We start from the raw sequence: 25,749 nt of genomic DNA, 5'->3' as shown, positions 1-25,749 counted from the left end.
CATACGTAAGCTCGCAAGGAATGAAGCCAGTATGCTCCGTTGGATGTGTAATGTCAATGTGAATACCCGTCAGAGTGTAAGTATCTTGAGAGAAAAGCTGAACATTAGAAGCATCAGTTGTGGCGTGCAAGAGAGACGATTGCGCTGGTATGGACATGTGGTGAGAATGGAGGAGGATAGCTGCGTGAAAAAGTGCCACACCCTAACAGTTGAGGGAACCCGTGGAAGAGGTAGGCCCAGGAAGACCTGGGCTGAGGTGGTGAGGCAAGACCTTCGTACATTGGGCCTCACCGAGGCGATGACTACGGACCGAGACCTTTGGAAATGGGCTGTGCGTGAGAAGACCCGGCAAGCCAAGTAAGATCGTTGCCAGTGCCCCTGGACTGGTTCTTGTGCGGTTGGCACATGAGATGCACCATTTTGAGCGTGGCCGTTGCCAGTACCGCCTGACTGGCTCCTGTAGGATTTTCGAGCGAGATCGTTGCCAGTGCCCCTGGACTGGCTTGTGCGGGTGGCACATAAAAGACACCATTTCGAGCGTGGCCGTTTTCGTGCGGGTGACACGTAAAAGCACCCACTACACTCTCTGAGTGGTTGGCGTTAGGAAGGGCATCCAGCTGTAGAAACTCTGCCAAATCAGACTGGAGCCTGGTGTTGCCATCCGGTTTCACCAGTCCTCAGTCAAATCGTCCAACCCATGCTAGCATGGAAAGCGGACGTTAAACGATGATGATGATGATGATGATCTACTTGTCATCCTCAATACTATTCCCTACCCACATTTTACATTGGCAACCCGACCATCAAATCATCTCAGTTTCACCACCATACATCTCTTACTCTCTTCATGTACTACACCTGCCTCTCTCCCACAACACCGTCAGAATTGACTCAACCACTTGTTACCTCTCTCTCTCTCTCTTCCCCTGTCTCATATCATTATTGTTCTGTTACTCTTCACTTTGCCAACATCATTGCTCACCCCCACCCCCCACTAAATATCTGCCTTTCAACCCTATCCAATCTCTGCAGTTGTCACCTACTCTTCCCTACCTTCCTTACCTTCTCCTTCACTCATTCTCTATTTCTCACTTTTCTTTACACTCTTGCAACCTTTACCTACTCAAACTCCCCATTCACTTCATTCTTTGACACCTTATCACCACTATTCTCTCTCTTTTCTAACCCCCCCCCCCCTAACTTCTAAAATCTGAGTAACCATGTGGCCTTTCTACAGTAAGTGCAAATAACCTGTTCTGCTTTGACCCTTTCTTTCATATTTAACCCCTTCATCTCTTGAAATATGGCTGTTTCTCTCAGGATATCTTATTAGTCTTGTAAGCTACATGGTAACCTCACCAGTGCTGGTGCCATGAAAAAAGTACCCAACACACTCTGCAAAGTGGTTGGTGTTAGGAAAGGCATCCAGCTGTAGAAACCACATCCAAGAAGACTCAAGAGCACACAATAGTCTTTGGAGCCATTGAATCCTGTTAAACCATGTAATCCATGGATTACATAGACATTGAATAATGATGATGATAATCGAAGAGATGGCAAATTTAGATGAACAGAGGTGGTAATGATTGTGTGTGTGTGAGAGAGTGAGAAAATGAGAGCAGGCTAGTGATTGAGTATAGAGCTGCCTAGGGAGTGGATAACTTTTTCTGAGATGTGATCTTCTATATGAGAAATACTGTATTCCTTCAAAGCATATTTTATACTTTGTCAATAATTGCTAGTTGTTCAGTATTCATATATTCTTGCCACAAAGTCTTTTTGATGCTATTTTTTGTTGTTTTCATAATTCTTAATAACAAGATCACTTCTATATCAATCAATATTTGGTACTTGAAAATTTTTCTTTCATAAATTAACCTAACCTATTGCTAATTATAGATCTCTTGTTCGTTAATATTCAAGCTGTTCTTATTTCAAGTATTATTGTTTCCTCCTCATCACCATCACCATCACCACCACCATCATCATCATCATCATCATCATCATCATCTCTAATTGTCTTTGCTGATATGGTATGAACAAGCATGTCAGCATTCAGCACCACTCACTCATTTATGAAATCCATGAAATGTTTGCTTCTCAAAATCCAATTCTTATTGATTTAGAAGAGTTTTTAAATTGCTATATTTTATGAAACACACCCATTGTGATTTCAATTTTATTTAGAAGAATACTTAAAATTTACAATGTCTTCCAACATGTTTGATTTTTTTTTTGATTATTTTACACATTTATTTGCAAACTACTTACGAATTTCTGTTTTCTATTTCAGGTGGAACCTATGTAAACTGTAATGATGAAAGGGCTACACATTTAGTGGTTGATGATCAAATTACTGACGATGTACCTGTTATTAGTAACCCAAAAGGGTTTGTCGTAAGAGCTGAAGTGAGTATTTATCTGTGTGTGTGTGTGAGAGAGAGAGAGAATCATTTGTTAGTAGGCGTGTGTCTATTGTTATATGTGAAGTAAAAATACGACTAGGTTAACTCGTAAGCCTAGCTGTTTCATTGCTGTCTGCTGCTGTTTAAACTAAAGAACTGAGATGAGATGAAAGGGTATTGCCTGTTTGGAATCCCCATGTTAAGTAAATGCAAATTAATATGTAATCTGGGAACTGGTCAGGGAAGTCAGAACTTCAAAGAAATGATAAGCAGCAACAAATTCTGTTAAGTTATCAGTGGTAGAATATTTAGTTGTTCAGTCTACAAGCTGAATGTTAATACAGAATGTGAGGTGTGTGTATAATAATTTTAACATTATCATTTAAAGTCTATGTTCCATGCTGGTGTGAGTTAGTTTGACAGAAGCCAGTGGGCTCAAACACTGTACCCCTGTGCTCCAGTGTCTGCTTTGACAGGGTTTCTGCAGCTGGATGCCCTTAACATAAATCACTTTACAACATGACTGGGTAATCTTTCATGTCACCAGCACGAGTGAGTTATGCATGCTGCTTTCAAAACTATGAAACTCAAGTGGGTTCTCTATGTCAGGAGATGAGAGTTAAGGTATGAGAGAAGATGGTGGGGAGCAGAACAAGTTCTTGAAGAGGAGTTGTATGGCTGCTCATATTTAAAAGCGAGAGTGAGACTGAATCAGCAGTGGCTTTCCATACTCTATGAGCCAGACAAAATTCATTGAGATAGATTTTCTATGGCCAGATGCCCTTCCTGTTGCCAACCCATACCTGCAAAGTATTAAGGCTAAATATGTTTGTGTGTGAGTGTCTTTTTGTCTTGACATCAAGTGTTAATTGTAAATTAGTATCACGATCACAGAAGCCAACCATATTCGTTGATTTCATTCTTCTTTGATAACATGTTTGGCCATTGGACAGTATTGCATTACTTGGAAACAGGTGAGTGTTGGTGACAGGTAGGGCATATGACAGTAGAAATTCTGCCTCAACAAATTGCGTGTAACCCATGGAAAAGTAGACATTGAAATGATGATGATATATTTACATCTCATGTATCATCATCATCATCGTTTAACGTCCATTTTCCATGGACAGATATATCGTGTGTGTGTGTGTATATGTGTGTATATATATATATATATATATATATATATATATATATATATATATATATATTTTTAATAGTGATGAGACTTTGGACTAGTGAACAAGACCTTTGGAAATCTGCTGTGCTTGAGAAGACCTGGCAAGCCAAGTGAGACCCTAACCCTAGCCCTATGCCAGCAGTGTAACCAGCCTATTTATGTGTAACTTTCTTCTGTTGCACACTAAACTTTGCTTGCGAAGACCTGTTAAGGCAAGTGAAATCAAAATCAAATTCACAGACGTGGTCGATGACAGCACTGCCTGACTGGCACCCGTGCCAGTGGAATGTTAAAGCACCATCCGAGCATGATCGTTGCCAGGGCCACTGACTGGTTCCCGTGCTGGTGGCACATAAAAAGCACCATTTGAGTGTGATCGTTACCAGCATTGCCTTACTGGCACTTGTGCCGGTGGCACGTGAAAAACAACATTCAAGCGAGAGTGTTGCCAGTGCTGGTGGACTGGCTCCTGTGCAGGTGGCACATAAAAGACACCATTTGAGCATGACTGTCGCCAGTACCACCTGACAGACCCTCGTGCCGGTGGCACGTAAAAAGCACCCACTACCCTCTTGGAGTGGTTGGCATTAGGAAGGGCATCCAGCTGTAGAAACACTGCCAGATCAGATTGGAGCCTGGTGCAGCCTTCTGGCTTGCCAGTCCTCAGTCAAACCATCCAACCCATGCCAGCATGGAAAGCGGATGTTAAACAATGATGATATATATACATGGGATATATATATATATATATATATATATATATATCATCATCATCATCGCTTAACATCTGCTTTCCATGCTGGCATGGGTTGGATGGTTTAACTGAGGACTGGCAAGCCAGAAGGCTGCACCAGGCTCCAATCTGATCTGGCAGTGTTTCTACAGTTGGATGCCCTTCCTAATGCCAACCACTCCAAGAATGTAGTAGGTGCTTTTTATGTGCCACCAGTATGAAGGCCAGTCAGGTGGCACTGGCGTTGACCATGCTCAAATGGTGCTTTTTATGTGCTACCGGCACATCATTCCAATTGTCTACTTCGCCAAAAAAGGTATCCATTCATCATTGAGCTAGGGTTTATATTTGTATTCAGTCATGCAACTTTTTTTTTCATATCCTTGACAAACGTTGGATCTATAATTTAACAATACAGACGTCAAAACGTGTTCATACAATGTACTTCATGAGACTCCAAAACGCCCTCTTTATTTGTGCTGGTGTAGTTGTCTCTTTTGCTTTCTCAATTCACTTGTGCTTTGTTTAACTTAACAGAATGTTGCTCGACTCGTATCCCTCATCCACGGTTCATTTCACAAGAACACAGACACACTCGGTTGCTGCTGCCAACAACTTGCTGCATCTTTCTCCACATTTTCTTTTTCTGAATCAGTGATTCCTAAGTTGGGTGCTAAGGTAGTGATGGATATAAGGGAAGGGTTGGAGGGATGGGTGTTTGAAGATGTCTTGGTAGAAATATGGCATCTGAGATTACATAGGTTGGCATATTGAAATAATCCTATTTTTAATTCTTTTTTGTTGAGACCAGAAATGAATGACAATGCTTGTATAAAGGTGACACTCATAAGCTACATGGCTGGCCCATGTGCTTACATGCTTCCACCTCTGTTCATGTCAGATAGTTTACTACTTACTTAATCCTAATATTTCAGCACCTTGATTCCAGCTGTATATTCTTATTCTTATCTTTCATTCTTATTCACAGCTGAGTTAACCTCTATATGTTCTGCTGGTTCTATTTGGGATAGTTTTTCATTAGAAAGTTACTCAGTCCAGCATTTGACATGAAAGACATAAATCTATTTGTCTGTACTAATATAAGAAATATACTTTATTAAATAAAAATATAATTTACATACACTGAAAGGTCTGATCTACACAAGGCCAGTGAGAAAAGTGGTGTGAACTGGACTGGGTAATGTGTTTGCAGGTTGCAGAGATAAGCAGGCAGCTGGTGTTTGGTGTGAAAAGAGAGAGATTTACTGTGTGGAAGATAAATAGTTTACAGCACTGAAACCTGATAGAACAAGCAAATTGTTACAGAAGGAAAATGAAGTAGAATTGGAGAGGAGGTAAATTGAAAAGACAATGTCAGAGCACTTAGCACCGCCATAAGAAAGGATATTTAATCTTAGCAGCATTCATAATTTATTTAAATATTGATACATGTGGTTTCAAATTTGACGATGGTGGAATGTTTTGAGAATGAGAGAGAGAGGGGGGGGGGGAGAGAGAGAGAGAGAGAGAGATGGTTCAATGACTGAATAGAAGTTCTCTCATTGCTACAACAACAACAACAATAATAATAAGATTATTTTATTGAGTTGGAGTTGATAGTCTGCCATCAATCTGCCTTGTTCCATTCACTCAATTTAACAATGAAGTTGATGGAGGTTGGGGAATTAAAAATGACAAATAATTTGAGTGGCTGATATTTTATAGATTTTGACCTCTGTGACTGTCTTCTCTATGGGCCAGGTGGGATAGTGGTGGGGTTTTAATTTAACTACTTCATTTGTTCAGCGTGTTAATTATTAATTTTTGATGATTTATTATATGAGAAGAGTTGTAATTATTATGGTTCTCAATACTAAGCCACTTTTGTTAGGTACTAAACACAGACAACTAAGTATTTAATACTTGTGACAAGGGAGACAATATGATTGGAACTATTTTATTTTTAGACTGTCTATGACTTTTGGTGACACTCCAGTTTAATTAATTGTTGTACAAGTCGTTAGCTTTAAGGTAGTATACTAGTCTTCACGTTCTCTTCTCTTGATACTGTCAAATGCAATTCATTTGGTGCATAAGAGAGCTAAGTTAAAAGAGGTAAATTTATAGCTGATCTGTAATTCTGCCAGTAACCATCGATGTTGCACTTATAGAGTACAAGTATGATGCTTCTTAAATATTGATTCGAAGGTTGCTTCATGAATTTACATGTCTGAATTAATCTCATTACTATACCCCTTGGTTTTCCTCTTTGTCAGCAAAGACAGTTTGACCCTTTTGTTGTTTTGTTTTGGTAGGTATCACTGTATGGTAGCCACATGGATCTATCCTGCTGCACAACATTTTGCAGCAAGTGCATTTTAACCTGACTTCAGGCTCACCAAAGCCTTATGAAATCGTATCAAAACCTGTGAGAGGGGGCTGGTCTGTTTCTTAAATATCACCTGGTTTAACACTTCGATTTAATCCTTGGGTATCTTTAGTAGTGTAAGGAGAATTTCTAGTCTTTCCTCACCCCTGCCAGGGGTCCTTAAGGGGACATGGCTTGTATTCTTCTCTTCTTCATTTCTTCCAGGGTCCTGAAAAAGAACACAGTTTGTGCTCTTCCTCTCACCAGTCTTAGGGGTCCCTAAAAAGTGCCCTAAAAATGGACATAGCCTATGCTCTTCCTCCCCTCTTGCTCCCACATATTACTTAAGCAATGCTGGGTGTATTATGTTACATTTTTTTTTTCTTTTTCTTTTGGCTCAGAAGTTTGATTTCTGCCCCTTTTTCCTTGAAGGCAACCCTGGTGAATAAAGAGCTCAGTTTGCTATCCTGACATAAGACCCTTTTTTTGATGAGTTTTTAAACCTTGATTACTACATAACGTTGCCAAACTTAGTTTTATTGCCTCCATTAAAAAGTTCTATTGCTGTTTATCTGTTTTCTTTTTATCATATTGATTTGGTTGAGGAAACATGTTGGCGTGAAATATTTATTGGTTTCCTCACTATGTTCGATGTTCACAAGTGATGTCAATGAAGTTTTATTGTCAAGTAGAAGCTGTTTATAGTGTTATCAAAGGTGATATTCTAGTGAAGCAGAGAGAGAGAGAGAGAGAGAGAGAGAGAGAAAGAGTGAGAGAGCAGGGTGTTAGATCAATGTGTGATGACAGATTAAACACAAAGCCACAATCTAGTAATAAAGTTTACACAAACTTTATACTTTTATCATGTTACAGTTCACTCTTGTAGATAAAGGTGATGCGAGACAGAGATAAATAGCAAAGCTGCCTTTTATTTAAACTCGTTTAATTCATCTCAGTATTGGTAAAAAAGAAAAAAAAATGAATACAAAGCCAATGATAAGAGACTCCTCCTTTTTTTTCTTACAACAACATTTCTTTCCCATGTTGCCATAATTTGGCAGAAGTTCAGTATTTACATGTATTTGATTTTGAGAAGTGGTTTTGTTGTTCAGTGCCAGGAGAACCCTAATTGAACAAATCTTTTAGCAAAAATGTCTCTACCATCACCATTCCATCTTTTCTCAGTCTATCTTGTGCTTCATTATCCAATGTGTTCTTCCCATTTCAAGAGAGTACGGTGGGGTTTAAGACACATGCTCTTTAGAGTTACAATTTATTAAGCGTGCAGTGAAGTTGGTAGTTATTTTCCTAATTCACTTCATAGGTGTGGGCATGACTGTGTGATTAAGAAGCAACCACATGGTTTCAGATTCAGTACCACTGTGCTGCACCCTGGGCCAGTGTTTTCGACTCTAGCTCTGAGGTGATCAATGTTTTGTGAGTGAATTTGATAGACTGAAATTGTGGAAGCTTGTCATTTAATGTTCCCTTTTCCAGTGGGGGAGCATAATTCAGAACCTACAATGTAAGAAAGCACATTGTTTCCGGTGGTGTATAACATCTGATAGTCTAGGTTATATATGTGTGTGTGTGTGTGTGTGTGTATCTACCCCCCCCCCCCCACACACTTGACAATAGGTGTTGGTTTGTATATGTCCCCATAACTTAGTGGTGTGGTAAAAGAGACCAAAAAGTAATATACTGGGGTCAGTTGGTTTAACTGAAACCTTTTAAAGTGGCACCCTGGTATCGCTGCAGTCCAATGACTAACACAAGTAAAAGAAAGTAAAAAAGACTTGAGAAATGTAGAATAAACTGTTTTTTTTGTAGCAGAGTTGGACATACAGGCATTATAAATCTGCCATTTTTAATTACTAAACTCATTCTTGAAATATATTTTACCAATATGGCATGGAGTTGTCTAAAACTTCTCAAGAATTAAGTTTTGTAAATAGTGCTTTTTGTGAAGTCACCAAAGTTTAAAATGAATTCATGCAACTTTCTATGTAAGCCAAATGAAAATTGGTTATAGATTATTTCCAGTTCTGTAAATATTTAACTTTTTATTTATTGAGAATAATAACAAACTGTTTCTCACAGAAGTACGTTTCCATATATCTGCCTGACATCATTGATATACATACTTATATATATATATATATATAGTGGGAAGATGAGGGTGAGTGAGAAAGAGAGAGAGAGAGTATGAGGGTGAGCACGAGCGCTTTGTAACTGAGTGAGATTAGATTGTAGAATTGAGTTCAAATCTTGTCATGCATAAAATCTATAATAAATTGTGATATTTTGTGAGATAATTTTTAATTCGTTGAGGCCCAAAGATATCTTATGTTTGATGTAGGTTAAAAGGTACTTGAATCATTGAGAAAGTCTTTTTATGGTTGTTTGATCTGATAGAAATAGCAACCAAATATACCCCCTGCCAAACACACACACACACACACACACACACACACACACACACACACACACACACATTCCACCGTTTTTAAACCTTTTTATACAAAATCTGCCTTAAATCTCCAGAGGTTATTTGGTACAAACTGCTTTAAAGTGATCTTAATTTGAGCCGTCTATCAAAATTTCCTTTTCATTTGTATTCTGCACACCAGTTAAATAATGGCAGCCATTTAAAAAAAATTTTCATCATTATCAAAATCAGTTGAAACAAAGGAAGTGTATTTCAAAAAAAAAAAAAAATGGTAAAAGAAAAGGATTAAATGGGAAGGACACATTTTGGTGGTGGTGGTGGGGGTGGTGAAGGAATTGTCACGGCTGGATTGCTTATGCTTTTGATCACAAGTCTACCCATTCAAGATTGCCCTGGTACTGAACAGACTGTTTTAAAAGTGATCTAAAACTTTCCATCAAAATTCCTGATTTATATTCCAAGAACCAGCTTAATAACAACAAAAAGCTCTTTTTATAAATTCTTCATTGTTTTCAAAGTTAACCAAAACAAAGACAGCACAAATTCAGCATAAACATGGTTACAAAGGGGTAAGGTGTGCAATAATTTATAGTGAAAAGTTTTCTCAAATCAGGTTCAATTCACAGACTTGCCTCTACTTTCATCAATAGACAAGCCATTGACCTCTAGTCTATTGATCGAATCACAAGAAATGAATAAATATCAACAGTTTAGTGAATTTGATCCTTGTTTAATTGTTTGCAGTTGAAACGTGTGATGCACAGAAATGTTACTATTTGGCTCTGCTGCTCATACTATTACCTCTAAGTTTGTAATATTCCTGTCATTTATCTACAGAACAAATTAAACCTACTTGTTGTTTATATTCCAGTGGTTCTGGGGCAGTATACAAATAGATGCTTGTGCATGTGAGGATATTTACCTGTTTGAAAAGGTGAGTTTTTATTTATTTATTTGCTGAAGTAGACCATGTGATGTATGTATTGGATGTTATGTAAACAAAAATTTGTAACACCGCACCTGCAGTACATCATCATTTATAATATATAAAGACCTGTAACATTGTATTTTCTGCGAGCAAAAGTTGAGAAATATTTCTGCAAGAAATGTATCAAATGTTCCTTATTAGAATGTATTAATGTGTGTTCTTACAATAATGGTTCATAGAGGAATTTTATTTTGGCCAAATTGGGTGACAATGGCAAAAGTTTGGCAATCATACACAATCCTGATTTTAGCTTGCAGCTGACTACAAAACATATTTCCTCCATCTCTCTGTACTCACTCATTGAGTTCTGTCTGTGACCAAGATTGAGGCTATTTGAAGATCTGGTGTATCCCTCTATCTTTTAGATGTCCTTGTTTCTCTTTCCACATATCAAGTTGAATGTTTGACATGTTCCAATAATTTTTTGGGTGTTGCTTTTAACTTTATTGAAAATTGGTTCAATTTGTGCCATTTCTTGTAGATTTACTGTTTTAATTCTTTCAGATGTTTATCAGTAATAAATCTCATGACCTCTCTTCTTTCTTATCTCTCTTTTTCCAGCTTGAGTAACCATGTATCTCCTCTACATGGTGAAGACACACTTGTTCCTGTCCCTCTATTCATAACCTCTTGCTGCCTGGCCCAAAGCCACCCCACTCAATACTACTCGCCCCTCAATTGAGGGACCTTGTTAGTTATTTGGTGACCTCATTGGTGCTATGTAAAAGCCACCCAGTACATTCTGTAAAACAGTTGGCATTAGGAAGGGCATTCAGCTGTAGAATCCATGCCAAAGCAGACGGTAGAGCTCACCAAGATGAGCTCACTACTTCTTTTGCATTTGCAGCTAAGTGATGGAATCTGGAAGGCTAGCAATATTATTATTTCTTGTTTGATGAAAACTCTCAGCTTTATTTTGCTGGATATGATGGAAAGAGTCAGCTGTCCACAGCCAGCAGATCATAATTCAAGAACCCTGCAGAGAACTTTTGCAGTTCCAAGAAATGATCATTTTTGTAGGTGCTCTGCATTCCAAGTTTAAAGAGGATTAGGGTTATCTGATCACATTGGATAGGGTTTCCAAAGCTAGAAGGGGGTCTATGCTTTCAAAAGCCTCTGTAAAATTCATGAAAACAACATGAAACATTATGAATCACTGATCTAAATCATTTACAATTTTTTTTATTCATTTGTTGTATTTAGTATTTTTGTCATTTTGTTTTTAATGGTCATCCTTTTTCAGAAGGAGTCACCTGAAGCATTCACACCAAATTATTTGAACAACTCATTAAAGAATCGTAAGCGTCGCCTTCTTCAAGACATCAATGAACGATTAAACCAAGACCAGCAGACTCCAAACTGGGGTCCCAAGAGACGCTCCAAAGATTTTGCTGACAAGAATATGACACCTGTGAAAATATGCCAAAATGAGTCATTAATAGAAACAAGAAGTGTTGAAGGTAGGATTTAAAGAAACACCTTAATTAAAAATTCTGGTTGAATGGTTTTGGTTTATTCTAATAATTCTTGGGTTGGGAAACAATATGAATTTTCTTGGTTTTCACTTGGTCTTCAATACTTTACAATCAATATGGCTGAAATTGTGTGTGTGTGTGTGTGTGTGTGTGTGTGTGGCATCTTTAAGTTTTTACTTGTGTCAGTCATTAGACTGTGGCCATGCTAGGGCACCACCTTGAAGAATTTTCAGTTAAATAAATCGATCCCAGCACTTGTGGTTTTAAAGCCTGGTACTTATTCTGTTGCTCTCTTTTGCGAAATTACTAAGCTCTGGAAACGTAAACACATGAACGTTGGTTATCAAGTGATAGTGGGGGACAAACGAGCACACTCACACACACATGACAGGCTTCTTTCAGTTTCCATCTACCCTATCCATTCACAAGGCTTCCAAGGTGCTACTCAGTGGGACTGAACCCAGAACCATGTGGTTGGAAATACTATATGCCACAGCAGCTTTGTATTGTTGTTTAGTCTCCGGTGAGTCTTGATCAAGCAGACATGATCAAAAGCTTTCCAGTTGTGACCACTCCATCTTTATGTGTATCAAGTTATACACTATCTACTGTATCCATCTTTATTTAAGATGTTAGGGTGTGGTTTGAGGGAGATTTTGCTACTGTTTCTAGCAATTGAGTGAGAAGCTCCATCAGTGTCTCTTTAACATTGAATCTTCTTGAATATTCGCTACAAATTCTCTCGGCTGTTCAAGCTAGAGATTAGCATTTGACCAAAAGCTCTGGAATTATGTAGCAATGTCATGTGATAGGTTTAATCCACTAAAGGCTAAACAGGGCTATGCACTAATGATAGGGGTCTCAATAGGGCTGTGTATTAATAGTAGGGGTCTTAAGTGAGGTATGTATCAGTGCTAGAGGGTCCGAATGTCAGTGACACCTTCTCAATTATTTTATTTGGAAAACCACAAGACACCCATTCATTCTGAAATAGCTGCACCATTACTGAAATTACTGATGGACACTTCATATTTATGAAATGCTCCAGGCACTTCCAGAATGTTCAAACTGACTAAAGAATAGCATGAATTGCATATTGCATCCCAAATAGTAATTATGTGTAAGTTTGGGTTTGAGTGGAGCATTGCATGTATAGGGGGTGCAACAGTTGTTTTGCTTGTTAACATTCAAAATAGGTACACCCTATAAAGTGTACTCTATAGGTTTCATCAAGCAGCACTGATCAAAGTCACTCAACAGCAACAACAACAACAACAGTATTTGTGGCTTAATATATAAAGAAGAACCATTGTTGTATTTTGGAAATTACTATGACTTGCTATCAGGTTCTTTGATTGTTATATAGGTGCAGCAAATTCTAAAGAAGAACAGTAAAATCAGAAACAAACAATTCTGATGATGGTGATGGCAGTGTTTAAGTTATCTTGTATCATTTCTGTTCAACTAATTACCGAAGCCAGAAGCAATTTCTTTATTGTTCTATTTCTGTACAACATTATTTTGTCTGTGAACTCTTGGCTCTCTTAGGGTAAAAAAGAAACCAGTTCTTATTGTTACTGCTTCATATCTATTAACTAATATTCCAAAGTCACATAGGATTTTTTGTTTTCTGTACATTTAATGGTTTTTTTATCCAAGTCTGCCTGGACACACCTATCATTATACTAATTGAACAGATGTATCTCAGGTGTTGTCTAGGCGAGAAGATGATTTCTCTTCTTATTTTCTGTTCTTCTATGATTGTTTGGGGTGACTAGGTGTGTCTAGCAGTGTATGCCCTACATAAGTAGTACAGGAGTATAACTTTGGGTGGTAATCTGAGTAAACACCTGATGGTCACTTCACAATGCCAAACCACTGAGTGACACATGGGTATGTTTGTGGGGGCGCACACATACACCCCCTTCATTTATTAACCTCATGTTAGCATTGTTGTTATTCCATTCTTGTTGCACAAAAACTTCTTTCACTCCCCCCCCCCCCCGCCAACCAATGCCAGAGGCCTTGTAAAGCATCAAGGAACTGCTTTTTCTCTTGACTAAAAGTTTGTTGCTATATACCGAGTGAACTGTGAAAATCAAAGCAATGACTGGCACATTTATTCTTAATCCTTTCCAGGAGATTCAACCATTATTAATCTGCTAATCCTATCTTTCCTCACAGGAGAACACCTCTTTTACAATGAATGTGTTCATAACCACTTGATTCATTGGCACAAGGGACTCTGGGACAGTTGGTGTTTTGACATCATTGTGTCACGTCAGGCAAGAGGCACACCCTGTCCCAGTGATTAATGAATCTACCAAGAGTTGATTCTTGTGTTTATAATTTCAGCAAACAAACTGATTGCTGATGTGTTGATATCTGCCAACGGGTAATAAATCATCATGTGCATGATGATGATGATGATGTGTATTTATTCTTAATGTTTTGACAAATTTGAACGTGAATATGCTAATCACTGCTGAGGTTTGTCATAGGGGAACTTCCTTTATGATGAATGTGTGCATGTTGTTTGTTGAAATTATACACACAAGAACATCCACTCTTGTTAGATTCATTTGTCTGGGGATGCCTCTGGCTCACAAGACACAATGATGTTGAGAAACAGCGACTGTCTTAGAGTTTCTTTTGCTAATGAATTATGCTATGAACACCCAGTGCAGAGAAGTTGATCTCCTGTGATGAAATACAACAGTGATTAACATATTTACATTTGAATTTGCTGGAATGTGTCATGAATAAATATGCTAATCATCTTAAAAGATTAAGAGAAACAAATAACAACTCACTTAATTTTGTATATTTAAAAAAAAAAAGTAATTTTTCCCATTATTCATTTTCCCAGAAAAATGTACCAAGGACAGAAATGCTCTGAAACCATCACAGCGGTGTTTAGTTGCAATGGAATTGTTGCAGACAGAATGGAATTATGTGAAGATCTTGCATACAATTCTCCATGTAAGTAATACTGATTATTTCATCATCGTTCTTTGGGAACAACTATGTCATATGAGGAATATTCTTAGTTTTTAAAAAAGAAATAAGAAACAAACAAAGCATTGGAAATTTCTGGATGGAATTTAATCTTTAAGACAACACCAGGAGACAAATTAATAAAAAAAAAAAAAGAAAAGAACTGTACAGCTTTCTGAAAATCTCAGTTTCAATTGAAATCTTTTAATGGAGTTACAGTTCTATTTCTTTACCTGTTAGACTGGAATTGGTAGTATTTAGAGAATTTCATTATTTTGTATGGTAATTATAATTCTATACATTTACATAGAAACATCTTTTTCACCAACTTATTAATAGCTGAGGTCTGCCTCCTCCTCTTCCTACTACTACTAAAAAGAGGTTTTCCTCTTTCACTTTAGTTATGGATGAAGAGATGTTGTTCATGCTTCGACGAATGGCCGAAGTCAAAAAACTTTATGTCCAGTTTGAACTTCTGTTAGGAATAGGAACAGCAAAGAGAAAAAAATTCCAAAGGGATGTTGTTGAGGGGAGAAAAGATTAGGCAAAGTGGTGAGTGGCTGAGAGACATTAAGGGACAGGGAGAAAGATGAGAGGGTAGGGAGGTGACTGTGCAGTTTGGATTTGAGTAGAGGTGGTATGTAGAGACAAGCAGAAGCTGTTTTGGTAAATATAGAATAGGCAGAGAGAGAGAGAGAGGAAGTGTATGCCTGTAGCTTGTTGATGCCTTTGTCAAGCAGTTGGATGATTTTCCTTTCTTTGTGATCCAGGCTGATTGGTAGAAGTATGTGTGTGTGTGTGTAGCAGCAGTGCTGTCTCAGATATATGAGCAGTCTTGTCCAAAATATGTACATTGTCCTTGATAGGTTTTCAGTCTTTTTAAAAAGTTAACCCGGAATGTCATAAACCTCTCCAATCTGTGGTAGACGCTCGTTAATGAGCCACTTGAAAACGTGCCTCATCACTAAGTACACAAACTCACGTATGCACACAGAAGGCTTCGTAAAAGTTATTACATTCTAAACATACCTCTCCGTTTTTAGTTTCTTTTGCCAAATCCTTCTGTGAACAAGGAGGAGTTATAGAACACAGAGAACTGTACATGAGAGTAAGAGTTAAAGACCATGACTAAACGTGAAGGAGAAACTGTGCCAACTCCTGTTTCTATCTCAATATTTCTTACTAAACATTCTTCTTACATTTAACTTGTGCTTCCCACCCACATTAATTTATGCTCTTCACCCACAAGTTACATTGATTCAGGGTCCGTAGTCGTGCCAGATGCATGGTGACCTCAATAGTACTGGTGGCATGAAAAAGCATCCAATACATGATGTGTATAGTGGTTGGCATTAGGAAGGGCATCCAGCCATACAAGGATCTTGGAATAGAGGTCTCAAAAACATGGCATCTAAATGATTACTGTACCTGTGATCATCAGAGCTCTGGGCATAATACCAAATGGTACTTTTAAACACTGTGGCCAAATACCAGGAAAGCCAAAGGTATCAGAACTACAAAAATTGTTCTCATGAGTACTGCCCACATCCTCAGAAAACTGCTGTCAACCTGAGAATATCTGAGAATATCCTTTTAAACTTTTCCAAAATCTCAAATATTACAAATTCAACAGAATCTGGTCTTCTTCCCATACAATATATCATTACTAACCATTAACAACACTTATAGTTAAATCTTCAACTTACTTGGGTCTCAGCCTGAGACTTGGAACAGCTCATATTAATCAAAGCAACAACAATGAAAATAAAATAATAATAATAATAGTAGTAATAGCAGTAGTAATAGTTGAATATATACTGTTATTGTTGTAAACTTAAAAAAAAAATGAAACTAATATTCTGAGACTGATTATCTTACTTTTTCAGGTATTTAAGGAAAAAATTGAGGAACCAAACCAATACAATGTCCCAATACTTGTACCACTTGAGATTAAATCAATATTTGGTAAAATCCCACCAATTTATGACATCCATTGTAAAATAAGGGATGAGCTGTCAGACTTGATTAACAATTGGAAGGAAGATGCCTTGGTTGGCGATGTAATTCTTAAACATGTAATTCTTTTTTTTTATATTCTGTTCCACACACACACACACACACACACACACACACAGTTATTTCACTGATCATATACAGTCTTTACAATTTACTATTATTTACATGCTGTCCTGTCTGTTGTGGTCATTACCTGAAAACAAAGCTGCAGTCATCTTTGTGTCCACACTGGTTTTAAATTTCAAAGCTTTCCTTGCTCTTCAGTCATTTGTGTTTTTGTTAGATACGTTGATGATGTCAAAAACAGATAAAAAAAAAGAAAAAGATCAAAAGAAGACCCTAGCAAAAAAAAAACAAAAAACCTCAAGCAAACCCAGAACGTGTGGTCATTAAGTATAGTTTAGATGAAATTAAATAATGTGAACCTGTATCAATATGATGAATACCAATAAATCAATGTTAACTACTGGTGATTAGTTTCCGTGGCAACGAGACAATGAGATATTCCTTGAACACTCTTAGAGTGTTAATGAGTTTGGTCATCTGTTTGATGGATTGCATTGGCCGATAGGTTATGTTGGAATTATTGATATAATTATGAGAGGTTTATTAAAAAGAAGATTAAATGGAAAAGAAAACAAAAAACAAAAAAAAACCCAGCTGAATTGTAGTGTATTAGGTGTTTTGACAAGGGCCATAACTCTTGCTGCCTTACTTGGAAGTAACTATGGAGCAGTGTGAGTGGTGGCTTTAAGAAAGGTCAACCCAGAATGAGTTTGATGCCAGCATTGTAGGTAAAGGTGTATAGCTGGTTGATTTGGGTTTGGGGCTCACAATCGTGAGGTCGTGGGTTTGGTTCCTCGACTGGTCATTTCATTGTAGATCCAGTCAGTTCATTAGTTAGTACCAGCTACCCAGTACTGGTTCAACCCACTCTCTCTCCTTCAATGTTCCACTGGATCAAGGAGCGAGAGGGTTGAGTGTTGATGAATACGTCGATACCTAAACTATTTAGTGGAAGAGTAGGATTATGTTACAGGTCATCCATGTTTGCATGAGTTGGATAGATTGTAAAAAGTTAGACATATACCAGGGGAGTCAAAAGTCACAAGTTAGACATATACCAGGGGAGTCAAAAGTCACAAGTTAGACATATACCAGGGGAGTCAAAAGTCACAAGTTAGACATATACCAGGGGAGTCAAAAGTCACAAGTTAGACATATACCAGGGGAGTCAAAAGTCACAAGTTAGACATATACCAGCCAAGTCAAAAGTCACAAAACGATCTCAGATTTTAATAAATAAATTTCTTTAATTATTTTTAAAAAAATTTTTTTCTTATATTGTTATTAAAATATTAAAAAGTGATGATTGGAGTTTCAATACTTCTTAACGATATTTAAGAAAAGCACTAATTACTGTATTTGATGACAGAGAAAATGCACTTGTAAAAAAAGACAGTCTCAGAAAACTCATCCCTATAGGCAAAGTTAGGCTTCCTATAAGTTTTAATGCACTAAAATCCTTTTTTCTTTGAATATGCGCTGCTGAAATTGGGATGCATCTTTTATGTCATCAAATATAATAATTAGAATATGCTTATTGAAATTTTAGACTTCTTTGTAACTTTTGGTTCATGCAGTTCATATATTTCATTCCCATTTTCATTTATGCCTTTGTGGCTAATAAAAAAAAAAACAATTCATTTGTTGCCATGTTTGATTCTAACCATTCACTTGTGAAATGTTGTTTCACTGGTTTTTCAGTTTCTTTAGATTGCAGCAACAGGAGGGAATTGGTATTGTTATAATATTCTTTTAATCTGTTTTTATTGATTAGGCTGATAAATTGGTAAAAGCGTATCCTCCATTTGTGAACTTTTTCGAAAAAACAAAAGAGAGTATTCTGGAATGTGAAAAGAAGAATCCTAGATTTCATGCCTTCTTAAAGGTAATTCAACCAAAGCGTTTTCTTATTTCAACCCATCTTGGAGTTTTTATCATTTAAAAAAAAATCTTTTGTACAGAAATTAGAATTCATGCTCAAAGTTAGAGTTCTTGGATGTTGCTACAATGTAGAGGAAGGAATTTGGCAGGAAAATGTATTGCATAAGTTTAGAGAGAGAGAAGAGACTTTGGTGCAAATATTGTGTATATTATAGATACTTTAGAAGTAAGGCTTTAAGGAGCAGAGGGATTTTTGAATAAAATATTTTGTATACAGGTATGGTTGTATGGTTAAGAAATTTGCTCCCCAGCTACATGGTTTCAGGTTCAGTTCCACTGCATGGCACCTTGGGCAAGTATCTCCTGTTATAATCCTAGGCTAACAAAAGCCTTTTGAGTGGATTTGGTAGACAAATTGAAAGAAACCTGTTTGTTTGTGTGTATGTGTGTGTGTGGATGCTCCATTACCATCATGATTTAAATATCGATATTCCATGTTGGTTTGAGTTGGATGGTTCAACAGGATCTGATGCATCCAATGACTCCATTCTTCTCCATTGTCCGCTTTGGCATCGTTTCTACAGCTGGATGCTCTTCCTAGCATCTGCCACTTTACAATTTGTACTGGGTGCTTTTTTCATGGTATCAGCTTTTTCTTGTACTACTAGTAAGATTGCCATGTTGCTCATAAGACTACAAACACCAAGGGAGGTGGCTTTATGCTAGGAGATCAGGAATTAAAGTATGAGTGATGGAGCCAAAGCAAAACAGGTTTGTGTTTGTGTGTTTGTATGTTTGTGTCTCCTTGTCTTGATGTCATACAATAGTCGTAAACAAGTTTCACCACCATACAAACAATGATATTCATCTCCAATCTTCCATGAAAACATGTCCAGACGGGGAAATATTAGCTTGTTTGTAAAGAGATGAGGGTTGGTGACAGAAAGGGCATCCAGCTGTAGAAAATTTGCTTAATGAACTCTGTCTGATCCATGCAAGCATGGAAAATTGGAAGTTAAAGTGGTGATGATGATGATTTGGTATACTGTATAGACTTTAGCAGTAAAGAGTTTCGGGAAAAGAGGTGTTTAAGAGTGAATATTGTGTACATTCCACAGATTCTAAAACGAGATGGATGAGTAGATAACAGAATATTGATGTGCATAAGTTGTGAGTTCAAACCTGTTGTGGCTGGTATTTTGTTAATTCTATACATTTCAGTTGACACAGGTGTTTGGGAATGAGTTCCAGATTATATCTAGGAACATTAATTGTGATACACCAGCATCCTTTCTATGATGCTACTGCTTAAGAAATTGCAGTTACTACCCCAAAGCAATTTTTGAGATCATGTGACTGGATCTAAGTACTGACTCTAAAAAATCTTATAGTGGTTTAAGTGGTTTAATGTTATTTCCATTGCATTTCAACATCACTGTAGATTGTGGATGATCCCCACTGAGCATTTGAGGGAGTCTATTGTCTGTGCATTCTTAGTGCTTATTGTACCCCCACATTTGCCACACACAAAGACTATTTTCTCCATTAACCTACCTGTGATACTGCTACACCTCTTATGTGTCCAAAGCTTGCACTGGGTACAACGTATGGAGTTTCTACCAACACCCAACTTATGCATTGAGCAAGGCCATCTCCCTGAAGGGACTTGTGATTTGTTTGTTTTCCTGCTTACTAGGACTTTGGATTTTGTTAAATTAACTCCAAGGCCCTTAGATTCCAGGCCTTACTGCCACACCTGAAATTTCTTCTCTAGGTCAGGTAGTAATTCAGCTTTAAGAACAAGGTCATCAGTAGAGGAGCTTGCATGAAGCAGCCAGTCTTGAATTCCTCTGTTATGGCCTGGAGGACTAAGATAAACAAGATGGGGCTGAGAACTGATCCTTGGTGAATTCCTACCTGTACACTGAATTCATTGCTATACTCGTTGCCAACCTTCACCTTACTGGCAGCATCCCTCTACATGGCTTGTATAGCTCTTATTGACCACTCTTCTGTCCCTAGCTTCCACAATGACCACTAGATGAGGGAGAAGAGGACCCTGTCAAAGGTTTTCTTCATGTTGACAAAAGTCAAGTACAGGGCTAAATATTTCTCTTGCATTTGCTTAACCAAGAATATTGCATCAGTCGTGCTCTCACCTGGCACAAATCCAAACTGCATCTCATCTATGCTGTCTTCCTAATTAATTGAGCTATGACCCTCTCTGTGACTTATTATTATTATTATTATTATTATTATTATTATTATTATTATCGTTATTATTATTATTATTAATCATTCAACGTCCACACTCCATGCTGGCATCATTTAGATGGTTTGACTGGAGTTGATGAGCCGGAGAGCTGCACCAGGTTCCAGTCTAATTTGGCATGATCTCTACAGCTGGATGCCCTTCCTAACATGCCAACCACTCCAAGAGTGTAAGGGGTGCTCTTACATGTCACAAGAATGGGTGCCATTCACATGGCACTGGCAGTGATCATGACTATGATGCACGGGTGCCATTTACCTGGCACTGGTAGCAACCACAACAGCAATTCATGGGTACCATTTATATGGCACCATCAATGAGCATGACTATGATGTATGGGTTCCATTTACATGGCACCAGCAGTGACCATAATTACGATTCTTAGGTGTCATTTACATGGCATTGGCAATGACCATGACGATTCATGCTCATTGCCAATGGCCATGATTATGATGCACGGGTGCCATTTACATGGAACCGGCAGCGACCATGACTACAACTATTATTATTATTATTATTATTAAGGTGGTGAGCTAGCAGAATCAATGGCACACTGGACGAAATGCATAGCCTGTTGCTATGTTCTGAGTTCAAATTCCGCCAAGGTTGACTTCGCCTTTTATCCTTTTGGGGTTGATAAAGTACCGGTGAAATACTGGGGTCAATGTAATCTACTAGTCCCCTCTCCACAAATTTGAGGACTTGTGCCTCCAGTGGAAAGGATTATTATTATTATTATTATGATTATTATTATTATTATTATTATTATTATTCTTGAAGTGGTGAGCTGGCAGAACCATTAACATGTTGCTATGTTCTGAATTCAAATCCTGCTGAGGTTGACTTTCCAGGAAGATGTAAGGCAATTACATTGACCCAATCAATGTAATTGCCTTACATCTTCCTGAGAATTGTGTCAAAATTTGAAACCATTATTATTAAGGCAGTGAGCTTGCCGAGTCGTGGCTGCACCAGACAAAATGCTTAGCAGCATTTCTTTCAGCTCCTTAGGTTCTGAGTTCAAATTCTGTTAAGGTCAACTTCACTTTGCATCCTTTTGCGATTGATGTCACTGACTAGCCCTACGCCATTAAGATTTTAAGCTTTGTGCTTATATGAAAATAAATTATTGTCTTCAAATATATTAGTTGTTATTACAACATGGGGCTCAATGTTGTATTTGTAAAAATAAATTACAATAATTTATCAAATTGAATTTAGTTGCATTAGAAAATCTTACCAGAATTCCAGTTTTCTGGAAGTAGGGAGCCATCTTCAACAACAACAGTATTTTAAGGCCACACTTCCAGCTAAAGCAGAAGTTATCCCTACAGTCTTTGTGACAGTCCTCTCCATTTTACCCTGTCCCTTACATCCTTTTCTGCTCATTTCTACCTTTAACCATGCCTTTCTCAATTGCTCTCCTTTGCTTCCCTCTTATTTTCCATCACCCCTCTCACACAGTCCTTCTTCAGCACATGACCAACTAATTCCACCTCACTTCATAGCATAAATCCATCATTGGCTAAATTCCCATCATTCGTAGAAATTCATTATTTGTCTTTATCTTCTCTTGCAACTATTGGCCATCTATCTGCCAAACCATTCTCATTTCCGCTCTTTCCAACATTCTCTGCTGCTTCATGTTCATTATTCATGTAGCATTTCCTTGAACAGTTGCTTAATTAGAGCTGGGCTGCATCTGGAAAAGCTGAATCTAGTCGAGATAGGAAGAAGCAGCAGATCAGAAGGGAGAAAAGTACACAAGAAAATGTTAGATTTGGTTTGAAGGTTTTTCTCTTTGGAAAGATTTATTGAGCTGATTTCTCCCTTCAGTGGATAAAAATTACAATATGGAAAAAGACAGTATTTTGGTAATGTAGTAGTGAGTTGAGATGGTGGGGTGTATGGATGAGATTTGAGAGTCAAAAGAGAGGATATTGGAGTGAAGTCAAGAGATATTGGGATATGAGAGTAGAGAGTCAAGCGGTAGTGGGATAGTGGAAGAGAGAGAGAGTCAAGAGGTAGTGGGATAAAAGAACAGTCAAGAGATGATGGGAATAGGACCATGAGATGGTTGGGTAAGATGGTGGGAGTAGAGAGGTAAGGGATAGTGGGATTAGAGAGTATGGTCACAAAGTGATGGGAGTATAGAGTCAAGAAATAGTGGGATAAAAGAGTAGAGTCAAGACATAATGGGAGTAGTCAAGCGATGGTGGGGTAAAGGAGTAGATCCAAGAAATGGTGGGGGTAAGGGAATAGAGCATCAAGATGTGTGGTATAGGAGTCAAGAGATGGTAGGATAAGAAAGTAGAATCAAGAGATGATGAAGTAAAGAAGTAGAATCAAGAGATTGTTGAGTAATGGAGTGGAGAGTCAAGATGATAGGGCAAAGGAGTAGAGAGTCGAGATTGTGGGGTAAGGGATTGGAGGGTCAAGAGATGATGGGGTAAGGGAATAAAATCAAGGGATAGTGGAGTGTAGGATAAGAGTCAAAAGATGATGGAAATAGAGAGTCAGGAAATTGTGGGTAAGAGAGTAAAGTGCTAAAAGATGGTGGAGTAAAGGAGTAGAGAGTCAAGAAATGTTGGGGTTAGGGAGTAAAATCAAGAGAGGGTGGGATAAGATAGTGGTTAGTTAAGGGATGGGGTAAGGGATCAGAGAGGGTCAAGATATGGTGAGATGTAGGAGTATAGAGGTGGTGGGAGAGAGAGAAAGATGATGGAATATTTTTTAGCACTTGATGTATACAAAGTTGTTTATTGCTTGTTGTTGACTGTGACTGCACCAAGTGAGAAATCCTTTCTTTTTGTTGAATTATGATATTTTCCATCAATAATGTTATTAAACAGCCTCAGTTATTGTCATATACCCTTGTTCCTTTGAGATTGTTTTTTTCTTTTTTTTTTATTGGACTATATGTCAATGTTATTTAGTATTTTGTGAAGCTACTTGTGTTTTCTAGACATCTGCGATAAGACCTGCCTTGATTGAAATGTTTGATTGGTTTGATTGTTCTTCAATATTACATTAGACAATTATTATAATTTACAATAATGGGTTCCTGATTGAAAAGGCTGTATGTTTTGGTGTCGTGTACAATTAAGGAAGAAGACAAACAAATTAAAACCAGATTGATAATTGAAGCATTGAAATTAGTTATATAATCAAAATGGTAACGTTCTTAGCCATAGCTACCACCACCACCATCATCATCATCATCATCATCATCACCATATGTCTGCTTTCCATGTTGGCATTGATTGGCTGGGTCATCATGACCTGAGTCAATTCTCATTCTGAATTACTCTCTGCTCATAGATGGGCCAGAGGGCCATGTCTTGCTCTTCTCTTTCATTTCTAGCTTGGTTACTATGGCTGCGCTCTGTATAAGATGCAGTTTATCATTATGGCTACATCACTAAAGAAGTTGTTCATAAGACAGGACATAAAAGATACTCTTAGCTCTCTCTCTTCTCTCTACCCTAACCCTAACCCTAACCCTAACCCTTAGCTCTCTCTCTTCTCTCTACCCTAACCCTAACCCTAACCCTAACCCTCTTACAGGAGTGTATTGGGTATATTTTGTCATGGCACTGATTCTAGAGAAGGTTTCATGTCTTTGGCAAGACACAGCAGAATAGATTCTTCTGCTCTGCATTTCATCTGCTTGTTCACCTACTCCCCAACAGTATGTGCTGGGGGTACATTTTATATCTTAGCCCCTGGATGACATAAAATATAGTGAAAAAGATATTTAATATTGATCAGGTATTGAAAGGTAGCTTGAAGTGAAACAATAGAGCAACAAATTAGAAATGTGACTCTGTGTGTGTGTGTGTGTGTGTGTGTGTGTGTGTGTGTGTTAGAAAAACTCTATTTCAAAGTATTTCTTCCAATTTTATTTAATATCTGCTGATGTGGATATTTGTTTTCACTATTTGTCTCTGTTCTAAATGTGTAAGAACATGGCTTCTATGAAACCAGAAACATTGCTTAACTAATAATAATAATAATAATAATAATAATAATAATAATAACAATAGTGACATGAAAATAACAGTACAGAATTTCTCGTTTCAATAGACTCAATTATTTCTTGTGTTTCAGGTATCTCTTAACAAACCAGAATGTGGTCGACAAACTCTAGTTGAATTAATGATACGTCCTGTGCAGCGTCTTGGAAGTGTTATTCTGCTTTTAAATGGTGAGAATTTGTCATTTCAGGATATTGCTAAATTTTTTCTTTTTCTTTTTTTCTTCTTTTTTTTTTTCTTTTTTTTTTTTCCCATTACCATCATTTATAACCTCTGGCAGACAATTTCAACTTCACCCATGTTCTCAGCTGCATGGCCAAATGACTGCAAAGGTCAAATTCTTGCTAGTTGGTGATTCTTTGACAGTATTTATCGATCCATTTGTTATTACTCACCAATTTACTATTCGTTCTTCTACTATGGAATCTCTGTAAATACTGATTGGTTAATGAAAATAATTAATTGATTCAGAATGTTATGCTAATGAAGTTTCATTGCTATTGTTATTAATATCGTTAGTACTATTATTATGATTATTAGTGTGGCAAGCTGGCAGAATCATTAGCATGTCAAGCAAAATGCTTAGCAATGTTCTGAGTTCAAATACTGCTGAGGTCAACTTTGTTTTTCATTATTTCAGGTGTCAACAAAATAAGTACCAGTCAAGTACTGCAGTTGATGTAATTGATTAGTCTCTCCCCTCAGAATTGCTGGCCTTGTGCCAGAATTTGAAACAGTTATTTTAATTATTAGATGTTTTATATTTAATAGTTTTTCTCTGTCAGCACTTCACTGAGCCAAATTTTTGTTCTAGATTGATCTCATAACTATTAACATGTCAACACCAATATTTGCCTGGTCCTTTTAAAATTGCAATGACTC

General features: G+C 37.5%; 1 protein-coding gene across 5 annotated transcripts in view; it reads left to right on the top strand.

Annotated features, from left to right (window-relative positions):
- Positions 1-25,749, top strand: part of LOC106881851 (protein ECT2) — a 132,733-nt gene that overhangs the window by 62,770 nt on the left and 44,214 nt on the right. For all 5 annotated transcript variants that reach the window (XR_016241345.1, XM_089350132.1, XM_089350133.1 and 2 more), the window contains 7 exons: positions 2,294-2,409; positions 10,007-10,069; positions 11,367-11,583; positions 14,468-14,580; positions 16,482-16,670; positions 18,452-18,562; positions 24,941-25,037. Coding sequence is in view for 4 of the 5 variants with exons in the window: in XM_089350132.1 (XP_089206258.1) it covers positions 2,294-2,409; positions 10,007-10,069; positions 11,367-11,583; positions 14,468-14,580; positions 16,482-16,670; positions 18,452-18,562; positions 24,941-25,037 (906 nt within the window). In the remaining variant the exon portion in view is untranslated. The remainder of the gene's footprint in view (positions 1-2,293; positions 2,410-10,006; positions 10,070-11,366; positions 11,584-14,467; positions 14,581-16,481; positions 16,671-18,451; positions 18,563-24,940; positions 25,038-25,749) is intronic.

The sequence above is a fragment of the Octopus bimaculoides genome, chromosome 4 (assembly GCF_046866305.1).
Source record: "Octopus bimaculoides isolate indiv1 chromosome 4, ASM4686630v1, whole genome shotgun sequence".
NCBI lineage: Eukaryota > Metazoa > Mollusca > Cephalopoda > Octopoda > Octopodidae > Octopus > Octopus bimaculoides.
Note: the sequence above shows the minus strand (reverse complement) of the source record. Positions and strands in the feature narration are given on the sequence as shown.